The sequence below is a fragment of the Heterodontus francisci genome, chromosome 30, assembly GCF_036365525.1.
Source record: "Heterodontus francisci isolate sHetFra1 chromosome 30, sHetFra1.hap1, whole genome shotgun sequence".
NCBI classification, from domain to species: Eukaryota; Metazoa; Chordata; class Chondrichthyes; order Heterodontiformes; family Heterodontidae; genus Heterodontus; species Heterodontus francisci.
In genome coordinates, this window is record NC_090400.1 from 45,968,897 (window position 1) to 45,989,644 (window position 20,748).

The 20,748-nt window shown below is 41.3% G+C and overlaps 1 protein-coding gene across 3 annotated transcripts in view; it reads left to right on the forward strand.

Annotated features, from left to right (window-relative positions):
- Positions 1–945: 945 nt before the first annotated feature.
- tada2a (transcriptional adaptor 2A) overlaps positions 946–20,748 on the forward strand; it is a 38,829-nt gene continuing 19,026 nt past the window's right edge. For all 3 annotated transcript variants that reach the window (XM_068009987.1, XM_068009988.1, XM_068009989.1), the window contains exons 1-8: positions 946–1,142; positions 5,067–5,173; positions 6,348–6,407; positions 7,089–7,180; positions 13,873–14,030; positions 15,333–15,421; positions 18,341–18,413; positions 19,006–19,069. In XM_068009987.1, the coding sequence (XP_067866088.1) occupies positions 1,118–1,142; positions 5,067–5,173; positions 6,348–6,407; positions 7,089–7,180; positions 13,873–14,030; positions 15,333–15,421; positions 18,341–18,413; positions 19,006–19,069 (668 nt within the window). In that variant the 5' untranslated portion in view covers positions 946–1,117. The remainder of the gene's footprint in view (positions 1,143–5,066; positions 5,174–6,347; positions 6,408–7,088; positions 7,181–13,872; positions 14,031–15,332; positions 15,422–18,340; positions 18,414–19,005; positions 19,070–20,748) is intronic.

Genomic DNA, 20,748 nt, shown 5'->3' on the forward strand with positions numbered 1-20,748 from the left:
TTGTGTTGGAGCCCTGAGTGACAGACCACAACATCAGGATTTCCTCCGCATGCCCCATATCCTGAAGTTGCGGTCAGTTTCAGAGGCGTAATGGTAGCTGTTAATCGTATGTCAGTTGTATTTGGTTGTGTGAGGTGGTGGGCATTGACTGGGGATATACTTGAGCCCCTGTGAATGACCACAAACTAAAACTGGTTGTTGAGTTAGGGAGTATATGCTTGTAATGGGTAACTCTGTAAATAGTGTAAAAGTATGTAAAGATTGTCTCCAGTATGCTTCGGCAACTGGCTTTCTGGAATAAAACAGCCATGAACACCTTTTGGATGAGGTTAAACTCTCCAATATACCTATAAGATCCCATGGCACTGTTTGAAGAGGAGAGAAGTTTTGGCCAACATTTATCCCTCTACCAACATCACTAAAACAGATTATCTAGATATTTATTTCACTTCTATTGGTGGACCTTGCTGTTCAAACTGGCTGCTGTTCTCTCCTATGCTTAATTGTTGTTAGAGTACTTTAGAATGTGCTGACATCATGAAAGTTGCAATAAAAATGCAAAATCTTTCCACTATCCACGGATACCTCGCTTGTCATTTACATTACAATTCACACATATATGCTAGCGGATATGAAATAATCTGTCCTGCTTGCACCATGTGTTCTTTTTCAGACCAGGTGTATTAAGCAGCTATGGGTAGAAGGAGCTCAGATCAGTTGTGGATACTAACTATCTGAACTTTCAGTTATACCCAAACTTTGAAACCTGACAGGATTGCTGGGATTTGGTTCCAGATATCAAACATTTGCACGGTTGTGCTTTTTGCAGTAGTCTATGTTAGAGTTTTAAAGTTTAGGGCGGGGCTTAGTGAGGAGTCCTGACATTTGATTGGCTGAGGTGTTTGTCAATCAGCCTGAGTGACACTGGACATCTTGGAGGCGGGCCGTAAAGCGTGTGGGGAATAAAATGGCGGTAAAAGGATAGCGACTCGGAAAATCAGGAGCAGCAGCGGCTCTTTAGTAATTAAAAAGAGAGCGCCCGCGATATCGGGGCTGGATCGTCGCCGTGGTTTAATTTAATTTTCTGATTCCTACTGTGGGCCCCGCTTTGTGAAGAATGGACCGGCTGGCGCCGTTTGGCAGTGAGTAGCCCCCCCGTCTTGCGCCTCATCATCCGTGGGGGGGAGAGGGAGGCTGGCCGGAGCTGCGGGCCTTCCTCGGAGCTACAGAGGTTGCAATGAGACGGGAATTGAATTGGACGCAGTTAGTTTGGGTGGGGTCGTTTTTGCTTCCCAATAAAAACTCCCCCCGCTCCCCAACATATATAAAAAAAAAATCCAAACGTCTTTACAAAGGATAAGTCAGCAGGAAAGCAGATCAACCGTGGGCATTGCAGCCAGAGTGCTGGAGCAATATTACATGGTTTTAATGTATGCTTCATAGTTGAAGAGCCTCGGAGGCCTCTTTTTTTTCTCCCTTCATTCGAAATTCAGTTCTAAGGTTACAGGCTCATAACCTGCAGTTAACCTGCCCCAACCTTTCAGACTGAATTCAATCCTGGTCACTTTTCGCCCCACACACGTGCGTGTCTCAAACTGGATTATCAGTGGAGCTCCGACCTTGTGTTTGGTCGGAAAACATGCCACGTGTGTAATGCACTTTCGCTCTCTCTCGCTTCTGATGGCGGTAGAAAGAAATGCAGGCAAGGTGTGCGACTGAGCAATGAGACCAGGACAGATTGGATCATGCCAACTGGTCCAGCATGTCAACTTTGTATAATTGGGTCAGCAGCCAAGAAGAATCAGCCAATCTGCTGACGATTTTTCCCTTGCTTATAATGCCCATTATATTACAACAGCGCCCAAAGAAATCCTCATGCTTTCAATCTGAAACAAAGACAGAAAATGCTGGAAACACTCAGCAGGTCAGTCTGCATCTGTAATGAGAAAAGAAAGACTTGCATTGCTGTAGCGCCTTTCATGAGCACAGGATATACCATAGCGCTTTACAGCCAGTTAAGCACTTTTTGAAACACCAAGTTGTGGAAATGCATAGCAGATCTGGCAGCATCTGTGTAGGGAGAAATTCATCAGTACTCTCAAAAGGACGTCAACCTAATACGTTAACTCTGTTTTTATCTTCACAGATGATGCCAGACCTGCTGAGTATTTACAGCATTTTCTGTTTTGTACTGTAGGTTTCCAGCATCTGCAGTATTTTGCTTAAGCACTTTTAAAGTGTATTCACTGCTATAATGTAGGAAATGAGGCAATTTGCACACAGCAATCTCCAAAAACAGCAATATGACAATGACCAGATAATCTGAGAATAGACAAGTTTTTTTTTCAGCCGTAGGCCCTTCAAAGGTGAAAAAATAAAAGGTGACAGGCATATAAATAGGAGAAAAAAAGTGATGGGAAAACATAAGTAGTTAAAGAGCACATTCTGAGTAGGTTCACACAATGCCGCAGGGCTGCCAGTTATTACAGAATTACACCCTTAACTTGGGTCATAGCCTTCAGGAGACAAAGGACGTAATACAGGATTGGAGAATTTGAGCATTGTCATTTTATGCTTTATTTCACAAACTGAACAGAATTTTCTCCCTATAAACCCACATTGTTTTTAAATGGAATTACTTACACTTAACACACAGAAACTGGTCACTTGGCCCAGTTGGTCTATGCTAATATTTATATGCCACATGAGACTCCTCCCACTCTAAGTACTTCTCCCCACCCTGCTCCCATATCTCTCTTTCCTTCTCTCGATGTAAACTTACCCCATGTATGCAAGCCTTATTATGAAATTTAATGAAATACAAAAACAGTCAGCATCTGTGGGGAGGATATTTATGGTTTGGGATGTATTTGTCTCATGTTTCCAGCATCTGCAATATTTTGCTTCCATGAGAATTATTGGGCAAGGCAAGCCATTCCTCAACACTCTCCTTATCCCACCAAAAGTAAAACTTTGATGTTGAAGTAATGGTGTTTTGCAGTATCCCATCATGCAGTCAGAGCACCAGTCAAGTCTTTGCAGCTGAGAAATATTTATTACACCAGGAGGGGGTGCTGAGGCATGAGGAGATAACATAAAATGGGGAAGAGGAATCAAAGTTAAAACCCTCACTGCAAATTGATACCATATTCTCTTGTATTACTTCTCCCTTCCTTCCCTGCTACATTATTTTAATGTACTTTATATTACCCAGCCACAAAGACATATGTTGCTTTTGATTTTAAACAGATAAGTGGCCTATGACTTTGATCTTCAAATCTTCTCCAACTCCTGCTAGAATGCCAGCAAAGTGAAAAATTATTGAACGAAAAGTAGACATTCTGAAAACTAAAATAAAAGCAAAATACTGCGGATGCTGGAAATCTGAAACAAAAACAAGAAATGCTGGAATCACACAGCAGGTCTGGCAGCATCTGTGGAAAGAGAAGCAGAGTTAGCGTTTCGGGTCAGTGACCCTTCTTCGAAGTTTTATTCTCCTATAGTTTTATTCTTCGAAGAAGGGTCACTGACCCGAAACGTTAACTCTGCTTCTCTTTCCACAGATGCTGCCAGACCTGCTGAGTGATTCCAGCATTTCTTGTTTTTGTTTCTGAAAACTAATGCTGCAAGTGCTCAACAAGCCTTTTAAAAGTCCTATAGTTTTATTCCAGGTTATAGCACCTACTTTTCCATTATTTCACATGGTCTCAAGTGATAAAATTATAACGGGGAAGTGCCTGCCATATGCTGTATACAAAAGCAAAATACTACGGATGCTGGAAATCAGAAATAAAAACTGAAAATGCTGGAAATATTCAGCAGGTCAGGCGGTGTCTGTGGGGAGAGAAACAGAGTTAATGTTTCAGGTCGATGACATTTCGTCAGAACTGGAAAAAGTTACAGGAATAATCATTTTTCGGCAAGTACAGAGGCAGGTAAATGGGGAAAGAATAAAAGGGTCTGTTATAGGGTGGAAGGCAGGAGAAATTAAATGACAAAAGGGATGATCGGTCATTTAATCACTCCTGCCTTCCACCCTATAACAGACCTTCCCTTTTGTTCTTTCCCCTTCCTCCCCCATTTCCCTGACTCTGTACTTGCTTAAAACCTGTTTACATCTATAACTTTTTTGCATTTCTGATGACAGCTAATTGACCTGAAACATTAACTCTGTTTCTCTCCACAGATATTAGGGCGGCACAGTGGCGCAGTGGTTAGCACCGCAGCCTCACAGCTCCAGGGACCCGGGTTCGATTCCGGGTACTGCCTGTGTGGAGTTTGCAAGTTCTCCCTGTGTCTGCGTGGGTTTTCTCCGGGTGCTCCGGTTTCCTCCCACAAGCCAAAAGACTTGCAGGTTGATAGGTAAATTGGCCATTATAAATTGTCACTAGTATAGGTAGGTGGTAGGGAAATATAGGGACAGGTGGGGATGTTTGGTAGGAATATGGGATTAGTGTAGGATTAGTATAAATGGGTGGTTGATGTTCGGCACAGACTCGGTGGGCCGAAGGGCCTGTTTCAGTGCTGTATCTCTAATCTAATATTGCCTGACCTACTGAGTATTACCAGCATATTCTGACCAAATGCAGTGCGTCTTTCCTATAATGTCCCATTTTCGGATCAGAAACTCAAGAATATAGATAACAAGAATTTGTGTCTTAATAAAGTGTCACTTGTCTGATTGTCATTTTACAAAAAAGTTTGAATCATTACACTTTAACATGGGTCCCATATGCCTCTTTGTTAATGCTTTGAACTCATCATCTCAAACTGCCACCACCATCAGGTGTACTCCACCCTAGTGTTATATAGCTCAAAATGCTCTTTTCAGACACAAACTAAATATGGAAGGCCGAAGTCTACAATAGGGCTGCTGGGTGTTCTTCTTAGCTTAATATGGCAGTTTCATATGCCCACATGACAATTTACTGAATCACTATTATAATTTTACCGAAAGCTGATTGGCGACACAGATATGTGTTGTATGTACATGCCATGTATTACAGTTTTGTTGCAGTACTCTGAGCTGGCAACTGCTGAATTGTCTTGATATGATTTTATTTTAGGTGACCCCTTTGATCAACCACCATGTCGTGGTTGCTCTTCTTACCTGATGGAACCCTACATAAAGTGTGCAGATTGTGGACCTCCTCCATTGCTTATATGCTTACAGGTACACTGCGATAAACTGAGTTTATATGTGATTGCAGGAAACATGTTTTCCCTTTCTTGCTTACATTTCACATCCTGCAGTTGCAGTGTTTTTATTGTAAGTATCAGCAATAGCCCTATCCATGAACATTGTTGTCCAAGATAATAGAATAAAAGAAGTTATGATGTTGAGAAATATAGAAAAATTAATTGAGTGATATCAGGAAAAATATATCCCACAGTATGAAAAGTGGCTGGGCTGTTGTTCTTGTCCTTTTCCCTATTCCCCACTGTTCTCATGTTGGTAATTAATTTGTTATTAATGCATATTTTTGTGGTATTGTAATAAAAGCAGGGGGTGGGGAGTTGAGAGTTGTGATCATCCAATCATTTTGAAGTGGGCAAACGCAGCTTTGGCGGACTGCTTTCCTTTTACTCCCAGAAAAGTCTATCCCCTTTCAACAGGTTCGACCCGCAAGTTTAAGTGGCTCTCAGCTCGGCCTTCATACTCAGCATGTCAGAATTTTCCAGTTCCTAGCTCAGTCTTTTTCCTGCCAAGTTGACCAAATCTCAAGTTTGATATCTCAAACCCCCACCATCCCTTCCCCCGTAGCTCTGCTACTGAATAAAAGTAGAAGTTTTGCAATAATAAATGATGGCAGAAGAGACCTAAAGGAGTGTCTCCTTTAAGTTGAAGATGATCCAAAAGTGATCATGTCACTCATAGTAAAAGCAATTTTAAAAGAAGAATCGTTGTAGTTAAAGCATGTGAATAGTAATTTTTGAGCTTGTTTGATGATTTGTGATTCTGCTATAGTTTGATGCCTGAGCTTGAAAGCTAAGCTTTTTCCCCTTTTGCTGTCATATTTTATGCTTGACTTTTTCTGAAGTACTAGCTGACAACCTCAGGGTTGAGCGACATGATGACGTAGCATTAAGCTTTAAAAGTCACAACTGCTTTATATTGAAAAGCTTTGTAAAGGATGGTGAATTAGGGATCAATTTGGAAGTTCAGTTACATATGGCACTGTAGGAAGATAAAAGAAGAAAAAAGTAAACAATTTATTTTATAAAGAAATATCCAAGTTGTATAAACTTTGGTCTTACTACTTGATGAGCTCACTATATAGAATTTTTTTTTAGGAGATTTAAGGGGAAGCATAGTATTTTACAATTCTTTGTTCTTCTGTTTGTAGTGCTTTACTAGAGGGTTTGAGTACAAGAAGCATCAAAGTGACCATAGTTATGAAATAATGGTGAGTACAGAGATTTTTTTCAATTGCTCTCTACATAGGTATTGGGAGCTGTATACAGAATTTGTTTTGTAAGTAAGGAAGTTCTGATCATTCCTTAATAATGTTTCTTGTAGCGAAATAATTCTGTTAGTACCATTCTGACTATGATGTGTGTATATTTACATAATTTTCACTGTAGTTTATAATTTTGTTTATGTAGCTAATATTAAAGTCAGTCATAACACTATTGGATAGCCATATAGGGTTAGGGAGATCTCTAGTTGACAGGCCAAATTCCATCGTGCAGGTTAACAACTGAATTGACGAGTAAGAGAGAAGACGAGAAATAATGATTCGTATGCACCAAATTTGTATTTTAAAAGGCATATTACAAAGTGACGAACGAGTAATCTGTATGCCTTAAGATGTTTTTATATTTTCCACGCACTCACAAAATGAGCTATGCTGAGTTTATTGAACAATGTACAGTTTGTGGTGGAAATTTTGTTTCAGAGAATGAAAATGACTATTTTATTTGCCTCGTCAGTTCTCCCCGTCAGACATAGATTAATTGTGACATGCTAGAGTTTCACAAGTTTAAAAAAGAAATCCAATTCCTCTACTTAAAACATTGGAATTAATTAGACAAATGGTGATGGCTGTAAATCGCATTTTCTTTTTCTTCCCATGACCTGTATGCAGACATCTGATTTTCCCATTTTGGATCCAAACTGGACAGCTCAAGAGGAGATGGCATTACTTGAGGCTGTAATGGACTGTGGTTTTGGAAACTGGTAATATAACTCATTTTTCGCTCATAATGAAAATGTTCACTCTTTTTCCGGTGAACTTTGTATTCTGTGCCAAGATTTGTCTTCAGTGCACAGTGGTCCTTACAAGGAGCTCATGGCCTTTTTTGTTGCTAAGCTAAAAGCATTTAGTTACCTTTGCTGTTCTCTGCTCCATTTGCTTACCCAACAAGCCAAACATCCTCCCCCTCATCCTCGCACTGAGCCCTGTTTCTCTTTCAATATCAGGTACCGACCTATTTTCCAGCAAAGCTGCATTTATCACTTGCTTTTGAAAAAAATCACATTGCAGTCTACAATCTCATCATCATTCTTCCTTTCCTCATCGAAGAACTGTTTTGTTCCCTCCCAGATGCATGCTGATTCTTCCCGCAACTTTACTGAACCCTTCAATCAGGATTCCAATTCTCCACAGCAATGAAACAGACAACACTCTTCATGCTATGGACTGCGGTGCATGATCCTTTCTCGACCTCTTTGACTATATCGACCACAATATTTCCATTGCCCCACTCAGTGCCCTAGGTTGGTGAACTCCTCATTTCAAGTCCCAGTTTTGCCTATTCTTCACACACTGACTCTTGCAAGAAAACGAGCTTCTGAATTCTCTGCCAAGATATTTTGGCAAAGATTACTGGCAAATTGCCAGGCAGGAATAGTACATTCCTCTAGCATTAAAACATCCTTTTTAGCAGGTTCGTCAAACACTTAGCAGACTTCTGATGTCGAAAGTACAAATTTGCTATGAACTATAATAAGAAAGCAGAGATAGTTGAGACTTTACAATTGTCATATTTATTGGGGCCTTTAAGAAATTATTACAATATATGTGAGGAAGAGGCTGTGTTTAGTAAGTGAAAGATTTAATGACCAACTGTACAAATATTAAGCTATTTTAAGTACAATCTAAAGCACGTTAACAGGCCATTCGGCCCAACTGGTCCATGCTCCAGACGAGCCTCTTCCTACCCTATTTCATCTCATCCCATTAACATATCCTAATCATTCTCTGTCTTGCATTTTGCTGGCTTCTGCTTAAATGCATCTGCACTATTCACCTCAACTGTCCCTTGTGGGAGCACACTCTGATCATTGTTTAGCTAAAGAGTATTTCTGTTCATTTGTTTTCAATAACACTCAAACAGTGACAACTGATGTCAGGCTAACTGGCCTGTAGCTCACTGTTTTCTCCCTCCTTGAGCAGCACTGTTACATTTGCTAACTTTCAATCTGCTGGGGCCATTCTAGAACCTAGGGAATTTTAGAAAGTCATATCCAGCACATCCACTACCTCTGCAGCTACCTCTTTAGAACCTAGGATATAGGCCATCAGGTCCTAGGGATTTGTCGCATTTTAGTCTCTCAAGTTTCTCCAATACTTTTTCTTTGCTGATATTAGTTACCTTAAGTTCCTCACTCTTATTAGCCCCTTGCTTACCCTCTATTTCTGGTATGTAATTTATGTCTTCTACTGTGAAGACAGATACAAAATAGTTGTTCAATGTTCTTGCCATTTCCTCATTCCCCATGATAATTTCTCCTGTGTCTGCCTCTAAGGCACCAACATTTACTTTAGCTACTCTCCTTTTGATATACTTGGAAAAGCTCTTACAATCTGTTTTTATATTCTTAATTAGTTTACTCTCATATTCTGTTTTTTTCCCTTTTTATCAACTTTTTGCTGGTTTCTAAAACATTCCCAATCCTCAGGCTTACTACTGTTCTTTGCCACATTATAAGCCTCTTCTTTTAATCTGATACTAACCTTAACTTCCTTACTAAGCCATGGATGCATCTTTCTTGCTGCATTTTTTGTCTTCTGTCACCCTCATCACTCCACCACCACCCCACCCCTCAGGTCGACAGTATCCCATTACAAATTTTTAACCTCTCAAAAATCTGTTAATGCGCTAAATAGAATGTGTTGTTTTCAGTGGTGAGATGTGAGTATCTCCACACAGAATGCACATAATACACTCAGAACATCTTGTTCTTCTTTGGCCTCCTTGTCTCGAGAGACAATGGGTAAGCGCCCGGAAGTGATCAATGGTTTGTGAAGCAGCACCTAGAGTGGCTATAATGGCCGATTCTAGAGTGACAGACTCTTCCACAGGTGCTGCAGATAAAATTGGTTGTCAGGGCTGTTACATAGTTGGCTCTCTCCTTACACTTCTGTCTTTTTTCCTGCCAACTGCTAAGTCTCTTCGACTCGCCACACTTTAGCCCCACCTTTATGGCTGTCCACCAGCTCTGGCGATCACTGGCAACTGACTCCCACAATTTGTGATCAATGTCACAGGACTTCATGTCTAGTTTGCAGCCGTCTTTAAAGCGGAGACATGGACGGCCGGTGGGTCTGATGCCAGTGACAGGCTCGCTGTACAATGTGTCCCTGGGGATCCTGCCATCTTCCATGCGACTCACATGGCCAAGCCATCTCGAGCGCTGCTGGCTCAGTAGTGTGTATAAGCTGGGGATGTTGGCCGCCTCCAGGACTTCTGTGTTGGAGATACGGTCCTGCCACCTGATGCCAAGGATTCTCCGGAGGCAGCGAAGATGGAATGAATTGAGACGTCACTCTTGGCTGACGTACGTTGTCCAGGCCTCGCTGCCGTAGAGCAAGGTACTGAGGACACAGCCTTGATACACTCGGACCTTTGTGTTCCGTGTCAGTGCGCCATTTTCCCACACTCGTGGCCAGTCTGGACATAGCAGTGGAAGCCTTTCCCATGCGCTTGTTGATTTCTGCTTCAGGAGACAGGTTACTGGTGATAGTTGAGCCTAGGTAGGTGAACTCTTGAACCACTTCCAGAGCGTGGTTGCCAATATTGATGGATGGAGCATTTCTGACGTCCTGTCCCATGATGTTCGTTTTCTTGAGGCTGATGGTTAGGCCAAATTCACTGCAGGCAGCCGCAATCCTGTCGATGAGTCTCTGCAGACACTCTTCAGTGTGAGATGTTAATGCAGCATCGTCAGCAAAGAGGAGTTCCCTGATGAGGACTTTCCGTACTTTGGTCTTCGCTGTTAGACAGGCAAGGTTTAACAACCTGCCACCTGATCTTGTGTGGAGGAAAATTCCTTCTTCCGAAGACTTGATTGCATGTGAGAGCAGCAGGGAGAAGATCCCAAACAGTGTAGGTGCGAGAACACTCAGAGCATACGAACGTACAATTTAGGAGAGTAGGCCACTCGGCCCCTCGAGCCTGCTCCACCATTCAACAAGATCATGACTGATCTGATTGTAATATCAACTCTGCAGTCCTGACTACCTCTGAGAACCTTTCACCCCCTTGTCTACCTTTGCCTTAAAAATATTCAAAGACTCTGCTTCCACCGCCTTTTGAGGAAGAGAGTTCCAAAGACTCATGACCCTCTGAGAGGAATAATTTCTCCTCATCTCTGTCTTAAATGAGTGGCCCCTTATTTTTAGACAGTGACCTCCGAGTTCTGGATTCTCCCACAAGAGGAAACATCCTTTCCACAGCCACCCTCTCAAGACCCCTCAGGATCTTATAAGTTTCAATCAAGTTGCCTCTTACTCTTCTAAACTCCAGCAGATACAAGCCTAGCCTGTCCAACTTTTCTTCATAAGACAACCCGCCCATTCCAGGTATTAGTCTATTAAACCTTCTCTGAACTTCTTCCAACACATTTAGATCCTTAAATAAGGAGACCAGTACTGTGCACAATACTCCAGATGTGGTCTCACCAGTGCCCTGCATAACTATAGCATAACCTCCCTCCTTTTGTATTCAATTCCCCTCACAATAAACAAAAACATTCTATTAGCTTTCCTAATAACCTGCTATACCTGCATACTAACCTTTTGCGATTCATACACTAGGACACGCAGATTCCTCTGCATCTCACAGCTCTGCAATCTCTCACTGTTTAGATAATATGCTTCTTTGTTATTCTTCCCACCAAAATGGCCAATTTTGCATTTTCCCACATTATACTCCATTTGTAAGATCTTTGCCCACTCACTTAACCTATCTCCATCCCTTTGTAGCCTCTTTATGTCCTCTTCACAACTTACTTTCTTACCTATCATTGTGTCATCAGAAAATTTAACAACCATACCTTCGGTAACTTCACCCAAGTCGTTACTATAAATTGTAAAAAGTTGAGGCCCAAGCACTGATCCCTGTGGCACACTACTCGATACATCTTGCCAACCAGAAAATGACCCATTTATGCCTACTCTCTGTTTACTGTTAGCTAGCCGATCTTTTATCCCTGCCAGTGTATTACCCTCTGCACCATGAGCTTTTATTTTCCGCAATAATCTTTGATGTGGCACCTTATCAAATGCCTTCTGGAAATCTAAGTACAATACATCCACCGGTTCCCCTTTATCCACAGCACATGTTACTTCTTCAAAGAACTTCAATAAGTTGGTTAATCATGATTTCCCTTTCACTTCAGAAATTTATTATCCGCCAGCCACCCTTGTGGAGACACCTGTTGCAGCTTATTGTTGCCTGTGATATGCTTTGCTGGAAAGAAAATTCCAGACTCCTGGCGGATATATTTAATTTTATAGTCTATGCATAAAGAATTTTTGAGCATGCAGATAATGGATCTTAGATGTTGTAGATATAGACATGTCTTATTTAAAGCATCTACAACATTTCCTATTTGAGCAGTTGCAGGATTCAGCATTTCCCAGCCCTCCACTTTAATAGGTCCGATAGCTAGACAGTATGCATGTCCTATAGCTGATGAAGTACTGTTGCTCTGTAGGGTCTGCATTCTGTCCAGTCTTCAAACAAGTGAATTTACAAGGAATTTCTTATTCAGATAAAGCATTTAAAAATATGATGAAATAATGTACATAATAACCACAGGAGGCTCAGCTTATTAAATGTGACTGAAGATCACAATTAACAGTTGATACCAAATTAGTGCTTATAACTGATTAAAATGGCAATAGTGTCCATTATAAATATTAGATTTGCTATTGAACTCACTGGGTTTGATTGGGATTCAAGGTTTTGTTCATTGTGAGGTTTTTTTATTTATACGCATGCCTGGTGTACAGCTAGTTATCCTTATTTTGAAATGGCCGGGATGTAATGTTTTTGTCCAGAAGTTGAAACTCTTGTGACATTCACCTAAGCCCATGCCTCCTCTACCCTCACCTCCAATAACAAGTGCGAGGAGATCTTGGACTTCTTTGTCACAAAAATCGCCACCATCTGTTCAGCTGCCTCTGCTACTTCCTTCCCTTGCCCTAATTCACTGGAACAGACTTCCCCTAATGTTCCTGATTGCCCTTGTCCTGAACTCACAGCTTCTCTCTAAATTCTAGCCCATCTGCCTGCTCCCTCCACCCTAGTCCCACCAAACTGTTGACCACCTAACTTCCCTTCCTAATCCCCATGTTAGTTGATGTTGTTAGCGGTTCCGTCCCTCAGGTACTGTTCCCCTTCCCTTCAAATCTGTTGTCATTACTCTCTCCTCAAAAAAACTCACTCTTCGCCCCTCAGTCATTGTAAACTACTGTCCCATCTCCAATCTCCTTTTGCTTTCCAAAGTCCTTGAGTGTGCTATACCCAAATCTGTGCCCATCTTTCCTGCAATTCCATGTTTGATTCCCTCCAATTAGGTTTCTGTTCCTCAAATCGTAGCCAGTGAATCACCTGCAATGGCTTCTCTTCCCATTCCTGCACCTTTACCTTTGGAGTCCCTCAAGGATCTAACCTTGGCCCTCTTCTGTTTCTTATATTCATGCTACCCCTTGGCGACATAAGCTGAAAACATATTGTCGGGTTCCACATGTATGCTGATGACACTCGGCTCTATCTCACCACCACCTTTCTTTACCTTTCTGCTGTCTCTGATTTGTCACAATGCTTGTCCAGCATCCAGTATTGGATGAGCAGAAATTTCCTCCAACTAAATATTGGAAAGACCAGAGCCGTTGTATTTTGTCCTCTTTGGTCCCCTGCACAAACTGTGTTCCCTAGCCATCATTTCCTTCCCTCTCCCTGGTAACTATCTGAAGCTGAGCCTCAATTTTAAAATTCCCATTGTTTTCAAATCCCTCCAGGGATTTGCCGCTCCCTATCTGTGACCTCCTCCAGCCCGACAAACCTTTGTCATCACTGAGCCTTTCCAATTCCAGCATCTTGGCGCATCCCTGATTTTGATTGCTCCAGCATTAGCGGCTGTGCTTTCAGCTCCTATGCTCTAAATTCTGGAATTCTCTCCCTAAACCTCTTCCTTGTGCCTCTCTCTCTTCCTTTAAGATGCTCCATAAAACCTACCTCTTTGCCCAAGCTTTTGGTCATCTCACCTGACATCTATCCTGTGGTTTGGTGTCAAATTTTGATTGATAATACTCTTGTGAAGTGCCTTGGGACATTTTGCTATATTAAAGGCACCATATAAATGCAAGTTGTTGTTGAAATAGTGTAAAAGATCATGGAAAATACAAACTTCTGGTTTTGGTTGTAATTTACTCATTTAAAATTCCCAATCTTTTGCACTGGTTCGGCTGATTGTGCTGAATTCTGGGTAGAAACAAGCGGAAATTCTACCCCCTGTGTTTCTGTGTTGAACTTTGCAGCACATTTACCCAGTAACTTAGTGTTTATTTCTTAGTTATATTGGAGAAATGTACAATACATCTGTTAACCACCATTTTTTTAAAAACCTCTCTTTTGAAGGCAAGATGTAGCCAATCAGATGCGTACAAAATCCAAGGAAGATTGCGAGAAGCACTACATGAAACATTTTGTTAACAATCCGCTGTTTTCTTCCACTTTGCTGAGTTTGAAGCAGCCGGAAGAAACCAAAGACCTTGATACAGCAATCACATTTAGATGTGAGTATTTGTTAAATTTGAAATTCTCAGTGTTGGACAAAAAACCGTATTTGGAAGATGACTTCCCCAGTGACAGAACTATGGCCAGCCTTTGAAAAGGCTTATGGGACGCCCCTGTTGGCTCATTAAGCTTATCCAATGAGTAATTGAGCTACACGGTCAGGAAGATCCCTGGTTTTATCCTCAGGTCTCTGCTGTGTTGTTGTCATCTTCTCAGAGCCAGTATATATGAACATAATAAATAGAAGCAGGAGTAGGCCTTTCGGCCCCTCAAGCCTGCTGCACCATTCAATAAGATCATGGCTGATCTCATTGTGGCCTTAACTCCACTTTCCTGCCTGTCTGACGTCCATAACCCTTGAATCCCTTGTCAATCAAAGATCTGTATAACTCAGCCTTGAATATATTCAATGACCCAGCCTCCACTGCTTGCTGCGGAAGAGAATTCCAAATACTAAGACATTCTGAGAGATGAAACTCCTCCTCATCTCCATCTTAAATGGGAGACCCCTTAATTTGAAACTGTGCCCCCTAGTTCTAGAATCCCCCACGAGGGGAAAACATCCTCTCAGCATCTACCCTGTCAGGCCCCCTCAGAATCTTATACGTGTCAATAAGATCACCTCTCAGCCTTCTAAACTTCATGGAGTACAGACCCAACCTGCTCAACCTTTCCTCATAAGATAAACCCTTATCCCCTGAATCAGCCTAGTGAACCTTCACTGAACTGCTTCCAATGCAGATATGTCCCTCCACAGAACTACAGGTGGCTTTGGTGTTTTGGGTCATGTGAGGCATGTTTGTCAAGCTTCATGTTCCTGGGGGAATGTCAGGTGCCTACTTGATCAGGCTTGACTGTGATGCCCATCAAGTTGAATAGCCTGTTGCTACTCACTGTTCATCTGGGATCATCATGTGTTGAAGCAGTAGTCTTCAAAGAAGTAATAGCTATTGGAGGCTAGTCCATATTTCTTAAAACTATTCAAGAGCTTTTAATCTTGTACCATAACAGGCCCTCGCCAAACTTCTGATGGAGCTTTTTTACGAAAAGCATGCAAATGTGAACTGAAAGACAAAATGCTAGAAGTGAGCAAAATATCAATCAAAATCTGAAAGAGAAAACCAGGTTAATGTTTCAGGTGTGAACCTTTCATCAAAACGCACTGCTTGGGTTTCCAGGGGTGGGGAGAGAATCTTATGGCCCATCTTCTAGCATTGAGAATTAATTTATGATCTACTATTTGAAATGAAATACTACTACCATAAAGTAAATCTTGCAGTTGTTTCCCCAATTAATCACAGCTTGTGATGATCCGCCTAGACCAGCTTTTGATACTGCAGTGTCGAGGGACATGGCAGGATATATGCCAGCACGAGCAGACTTTGTTGAGGTAAGTTGTCCATCTTACTTGGAGTGTGGAACAAATTCAAGAATTAATATTCAAAGAATAGAACAAATGTAATTATTTGTAAATAATAAAAAAAAGGACAAAAATGTCTGTTTAACCCAGAGAATGGTTAGAATGTGGAACTTTCTACCACATGGAGTGTTAAGGCAAATAGCATAGATGCATTTAATGGGAAGCTATCGAAGTACATGAGAGAAAAAGGAATAGAAGAGTATGCTGATAGGGTTAGAGGAGAGTGGGAGGCGATAAGTGCGGAGCAGGGAGAAACATGTTGGGTACTGTGGCATAGTGGTTATGTTACTGGGTTAGTAATCCAGAGGCCTGGATTAATAATCTGAAGAAGTGACTTCGATCCCACCATGGCAGTTGGGGAATTTAAATTCAGTTAATTAAATAAATCTGGAATAAATAGCTAGTATCAGTCATGCCAATTGTGAAATTACCAGATTGTCATAAAGATCTGACTGATTCACCAATGTCATAGAACCATAAAATCATGGAAAGTTTATGGCACAGAAAAAGGCCACTTGGCCCATCATGTCTATGCTGGCCGTAAAAGATCCACCCAGTCTAATCCCACCTTCCAGCATTTGGTCCGTAGCCCTGCAGATTACGGCACTTGAGGTGCATATCCAGACTCCTTTTGAATGAGATGAGGGTTTCTGCCTCAACTACCCGTTCAGACAGTGAGTTCCAGACCCCCACCACCCTCTGGGTAAAACATTCTACTAATCACTTTAAATCTATGCCCCTAGTTCACTGACCTCAGTGCTAAGGTAAATAGGCCCTTAACCTCCACTCGATCAAGGCCCCTCAAAATTTTGTACATTTCAATCAGATCTCCCCTCAGCCTTCACTGTTCCAAGGAGAACAACCCCAGCCTATCCAATCTTTCCTCATAGCAGCATTTTTCCAGTCCCGGCAACATGATCATAAATCTCCTCTGGACCCTGTCTGGTGCAATTACATCCCTTCTATAATGAGATGACCAGAACTGCACACACTACTCATGTTGTAGCCTGACCATTGAGCATAACGTCCCTGTTCTTATATTCTATACCTCGGCTAATAAAGGGAAGGATTCCATATGACTTCTTAACCACCTTATCAACCTGTCCTGCTACCTTCAGGGATTTATGGACATTCACTCCCAAGGCCCCTTGCTCCCTCTACACTTCTCAGTATTTTCCCATTAATCATGTATTCCTTTGCCTTGTTTGACCTCCCCAAATGCACCACCTCACACTTCTCTGGGTTGAATTCCATTTGCCACTTTTCTGCCCATCTGATCAGCCCATTGATAACTTCCTACAGCTACCCTCCTCGCTATCTACCACACGGCCAATCTTTGTGTCGTCTGCAAACTTCTTGATCATGCCTCCTATATTTACGTCCAAATCGTTAATATATACCACAAAAAGCAGGGGTCCCAGGACTGAGCCCTGCGCAACTCCACTGGAAACAGTCGCAAAAACACCTGTCAGCAATTACCCTTTGTTTCCTGCCACTGAGCCAATTTTGTATCCACCTTGCTGCATCTCCTGGATCCCATGGGATTTTTTTTTAACTAGTCTGCCATGTGAGACCTTGTCAGAAGCCTTGCTAAAATCCATGTAGACCACATCAGCTGTACTACCCTCATCTATCTTCCTTCTTACTTCTTCAAAAATCTCAATCAAGTTGGTCAGACAAGATCGTCCCTTAACAAATCCATGCTGACTGTCCTTGATTAATCTGTGCCTTTCTACATAACAGTATATCCTGTCTCTCAGAATTGATTCCAATAATTTTCCCACTACTGAGGTTAGACTGACTGGCCTGTAATTATTCGGTCTATCCCTCGTTCCTTTTTTAAACAGAGGTACAATGTTAGCAGTCTTCCAATCCTCCGCCACCACACCCGTATCCAGATGGAATGGAAAATGATGGTCAGACCTTTCACTATTTCCTCTCTCGTTTCTTTAAACAGCCTGGGGTACATTTCATGTCCTTTAGGTCCTTACCCAGTCTGTCTGATATGTGATTCCAGACCCACTGCAATGTGGTTGACTCTTAACTGTATTCTGAAATGGCTTAGCAAGCCACTCAGTTGCCACCACCACTTTTTCAAGCGCAACTAGGAATGGGGAATATCTGCTGGCATTGCCAGTGACACCCACATCCCATGAATGAATAAATTTTTAAAATCATAAACAGGCCAAATGACCTGTTTCTGTACTGTAAATTCTGTGTAATGTATAATTCTGTATATAATTATTGTACAAATGGCTCATTCTGCACAATTGCATAAAACACTAAATATTGACTTTAGTCCTGCAAGTAAAACAGCTTTCAGTGGTGTTAACAATTGGAATGAGTTTAAGGTACCCATGCAGTCCTAATAATGGTCGTTTTAGAATAGCTGAAAGTTAGAGAAGCCTTGTTTAATTGAATTTAATTCGTTGGCTAATCTTTTTGTCTATTACATGCTTATTTCACTTGTGATTCAGTTTTGCCCAAGCTGATCATGTTTTGTGCTTTTCCCCTCCAGTGTATTGCAGTTGGATGCAATGCAGTATGTTGTCATATGGTGGTGCCCAACTTTAATGTTTGCACTGTGCTGCTAAAGTGTTCCAATATCTTTGGTTTTGACTTAGCTATTAAGGTAAATTAGAAACCCTCTTGTTGCCAGTGGCAGGTATTGGAGAATCAAGGGGACAGCATTGAGCACAGGTCCCTGTGGATCACGGAGTTAGCGAATTTACCTTTTACGTTTGATATTTGCTCTTCAGATTATCTCAGCTGACCAGCTGCCTTCTAAGAAATGTTGCAGCAATTACTTTTCTATTTTTTACATTGGACTTTTGTTTGGAACGATCTAAGAAAAAAAAATTTGAACTGATGTATATATTTCTTGTACAGGAGTTTGACAATTATGCAGAATGGGACTTGAGGGATATTGATTTTGTAGAGGATGACTCTGATATTTTGCATGGTGAGTTTTTTGATTAACATAAGTATCTTTAGTTAGCCTTGTCAACCCCATCAAAACATAGCTGCATCCTTGATGCTTTTTCCTTCATGCAAATAGAGCCTTCTAATTCTTTGCAAAATGATCTGCCAGTTGCTGTCTGTTGTGATAATATGCCAATGTAAACTGGTCATTTTAGTGTAAGTAATTCCAGAAATCTTTCATGTATCTGTTGGGTTTGTCTCAGCAAATATCCAATATTAGAAGCAAAATGTTTCTGGATACCAAGGAATAATAAAAAGGGCAACATCTCTTTGTGTCAGAGCCATTTGCCGGATCTCAGTGTAATATTTCACCCTCATTGTAATGCAGTGTGATATACTACTGATTTAACACACCTGCTGTGACTCCCTTATTGTTAGAACATATTGAAATGGCTTTACCAGAATATGGCTTTTCCCAAAAACTGCATTCAAAAGAACTTTTCACTCTTTTTCTTTGCCTAGCTGTTTATTTGAAATTCATTGTTTTGCTTTATAATATAGTCATTAGATGCAGCTATTTACTTAAGTAAACCTCTGCATTATTTTTATATTTTTTCACTTTGTTTGAACAGCTTTGAAACTCGCAGTGGTTGATATCTATCACTCCAGATTAAAAGAGAGACAGAGAAGAAAAAAGTAAGTTCCTACAGATTTTATTTGACTTTTCATACACTGGGAGATTTTTTCCAGTGTTTATTCTTCCAAAATCATTTTCAAATCCAAAAAAATCAAATGAATCCCCTTTTCTGTTAGCTTGCTTTCACCTCAGAAAACAAGTTGCAATTTATACAGTGGTGATAGTAAGCTTGACATTTTTTTCCTGTGGCATTGCAAGAATGTTTGTTATGCAGTGTACTGGCCCATGAGGTTGCACATGTCTGTAGTACTAACTTATTGATACCCCTGTGATTTGAAGGTGGAAATATTGCTGTACAACACAAAATACACATGGAGAAATCTCACTGGGTGAGATTTTCCAGTAATGTAGCTATGACTGACCATGTATTGAGAGTTTACCATAATTGTATTGGTATAGTAGTAACATTTACATGTGAGCCGCATGGAAGATGGCAGGATCCCCAAAGACACATTGTACAGCGAGCTCGCCACTGGTATCAGACCCACCGGCCGTCCATGTCTCCGCTATAAAGACGTCTGCAAACGCGACATGAAATCGTGTGACATTGATCACAAGTCGTGGGAGTCAGTTGCCAGCATTCGCCAGAGCTGGCGGGCAGCCATAAAGACAGGGCTAAATTGTGGCGAGTCGAAGAGACTTAGTAGTTGGCAGGAAAAAAGACAGAGGCGCAAGGGGAGAGCCAACTGTGCAACAGCCCTGACAAACAAATTTCTCTGCAGCACCTGTGGAAGAGCCTGTCACTCCAGAATTGGCCTTTATAGCCACTCCAGGCGCTGCTTCACAAACCACTGACCACCTCCAGGCGCGTATCCATTGTCTCTCGAGATAAGGAGGCCCAAAGAAGAAGTGCCACTGAAAATCTTCAACGCAAGCAATAAAAGGTCCTTTGACTTAGAATTAGAGTCTAGACTGAAAAATAACAAGCTGTAAAACTGATTTCCTGTCCATGACAACAAGAGTAGACTTTACAGTGCTGACAACGACAAATTGATGTTACAGCTTCTCCTGTTACTGTCTGCATTTAAATCTCAGTTGATATTTTTTTAAAACTTAAATTGCTGTGCATTGTCCTTTTACCAGAATGGACAAAACAGATTGTGGTACAGCTAACTAACTTTATATTTCTACCCACACCCCATAAACTCCAGTTTCATAAGTCATGCCTTTTCCCAGCCAGGAGATTAACTGAGGGTAAATTGCCTCCTGATTTTGCTTTTGTCTTTCTCCTTTGTGAGGAACAATGTATCCTCATATCTGCATCCCGGCACCCACCAATTACCAAAATCAAGAGCTTAGTTTTAGCAACCACCTGTAATCTTTGACTACTGCTCAACATACTACTTCTGGAGCATCTTAGCATATTTACAATGCTAAAGATGTTATGTAAGTGCAAGTTATTGCTAACCATGGACCACTTAGAAAGAAAAAATGAACTTGTATTTATGTAGTGTCTTTCCTGACCTCAGGATAACCCAAAGTGCTTCACAGCAAATGAAGTCCATCTGAAGTGTTGTAGGGAAATATTTGAAGAATTCCACAGCATTGTACAAATGTGATGCAGTGTACCAATGTATTGTTCCATCTATGAGTATATCATGCTTTTTACTACCACCCTCACAATGAGAAATCAGTGAACTACAATTCCTGAACTCTTGCTTGAATCTGCTCAGAAACT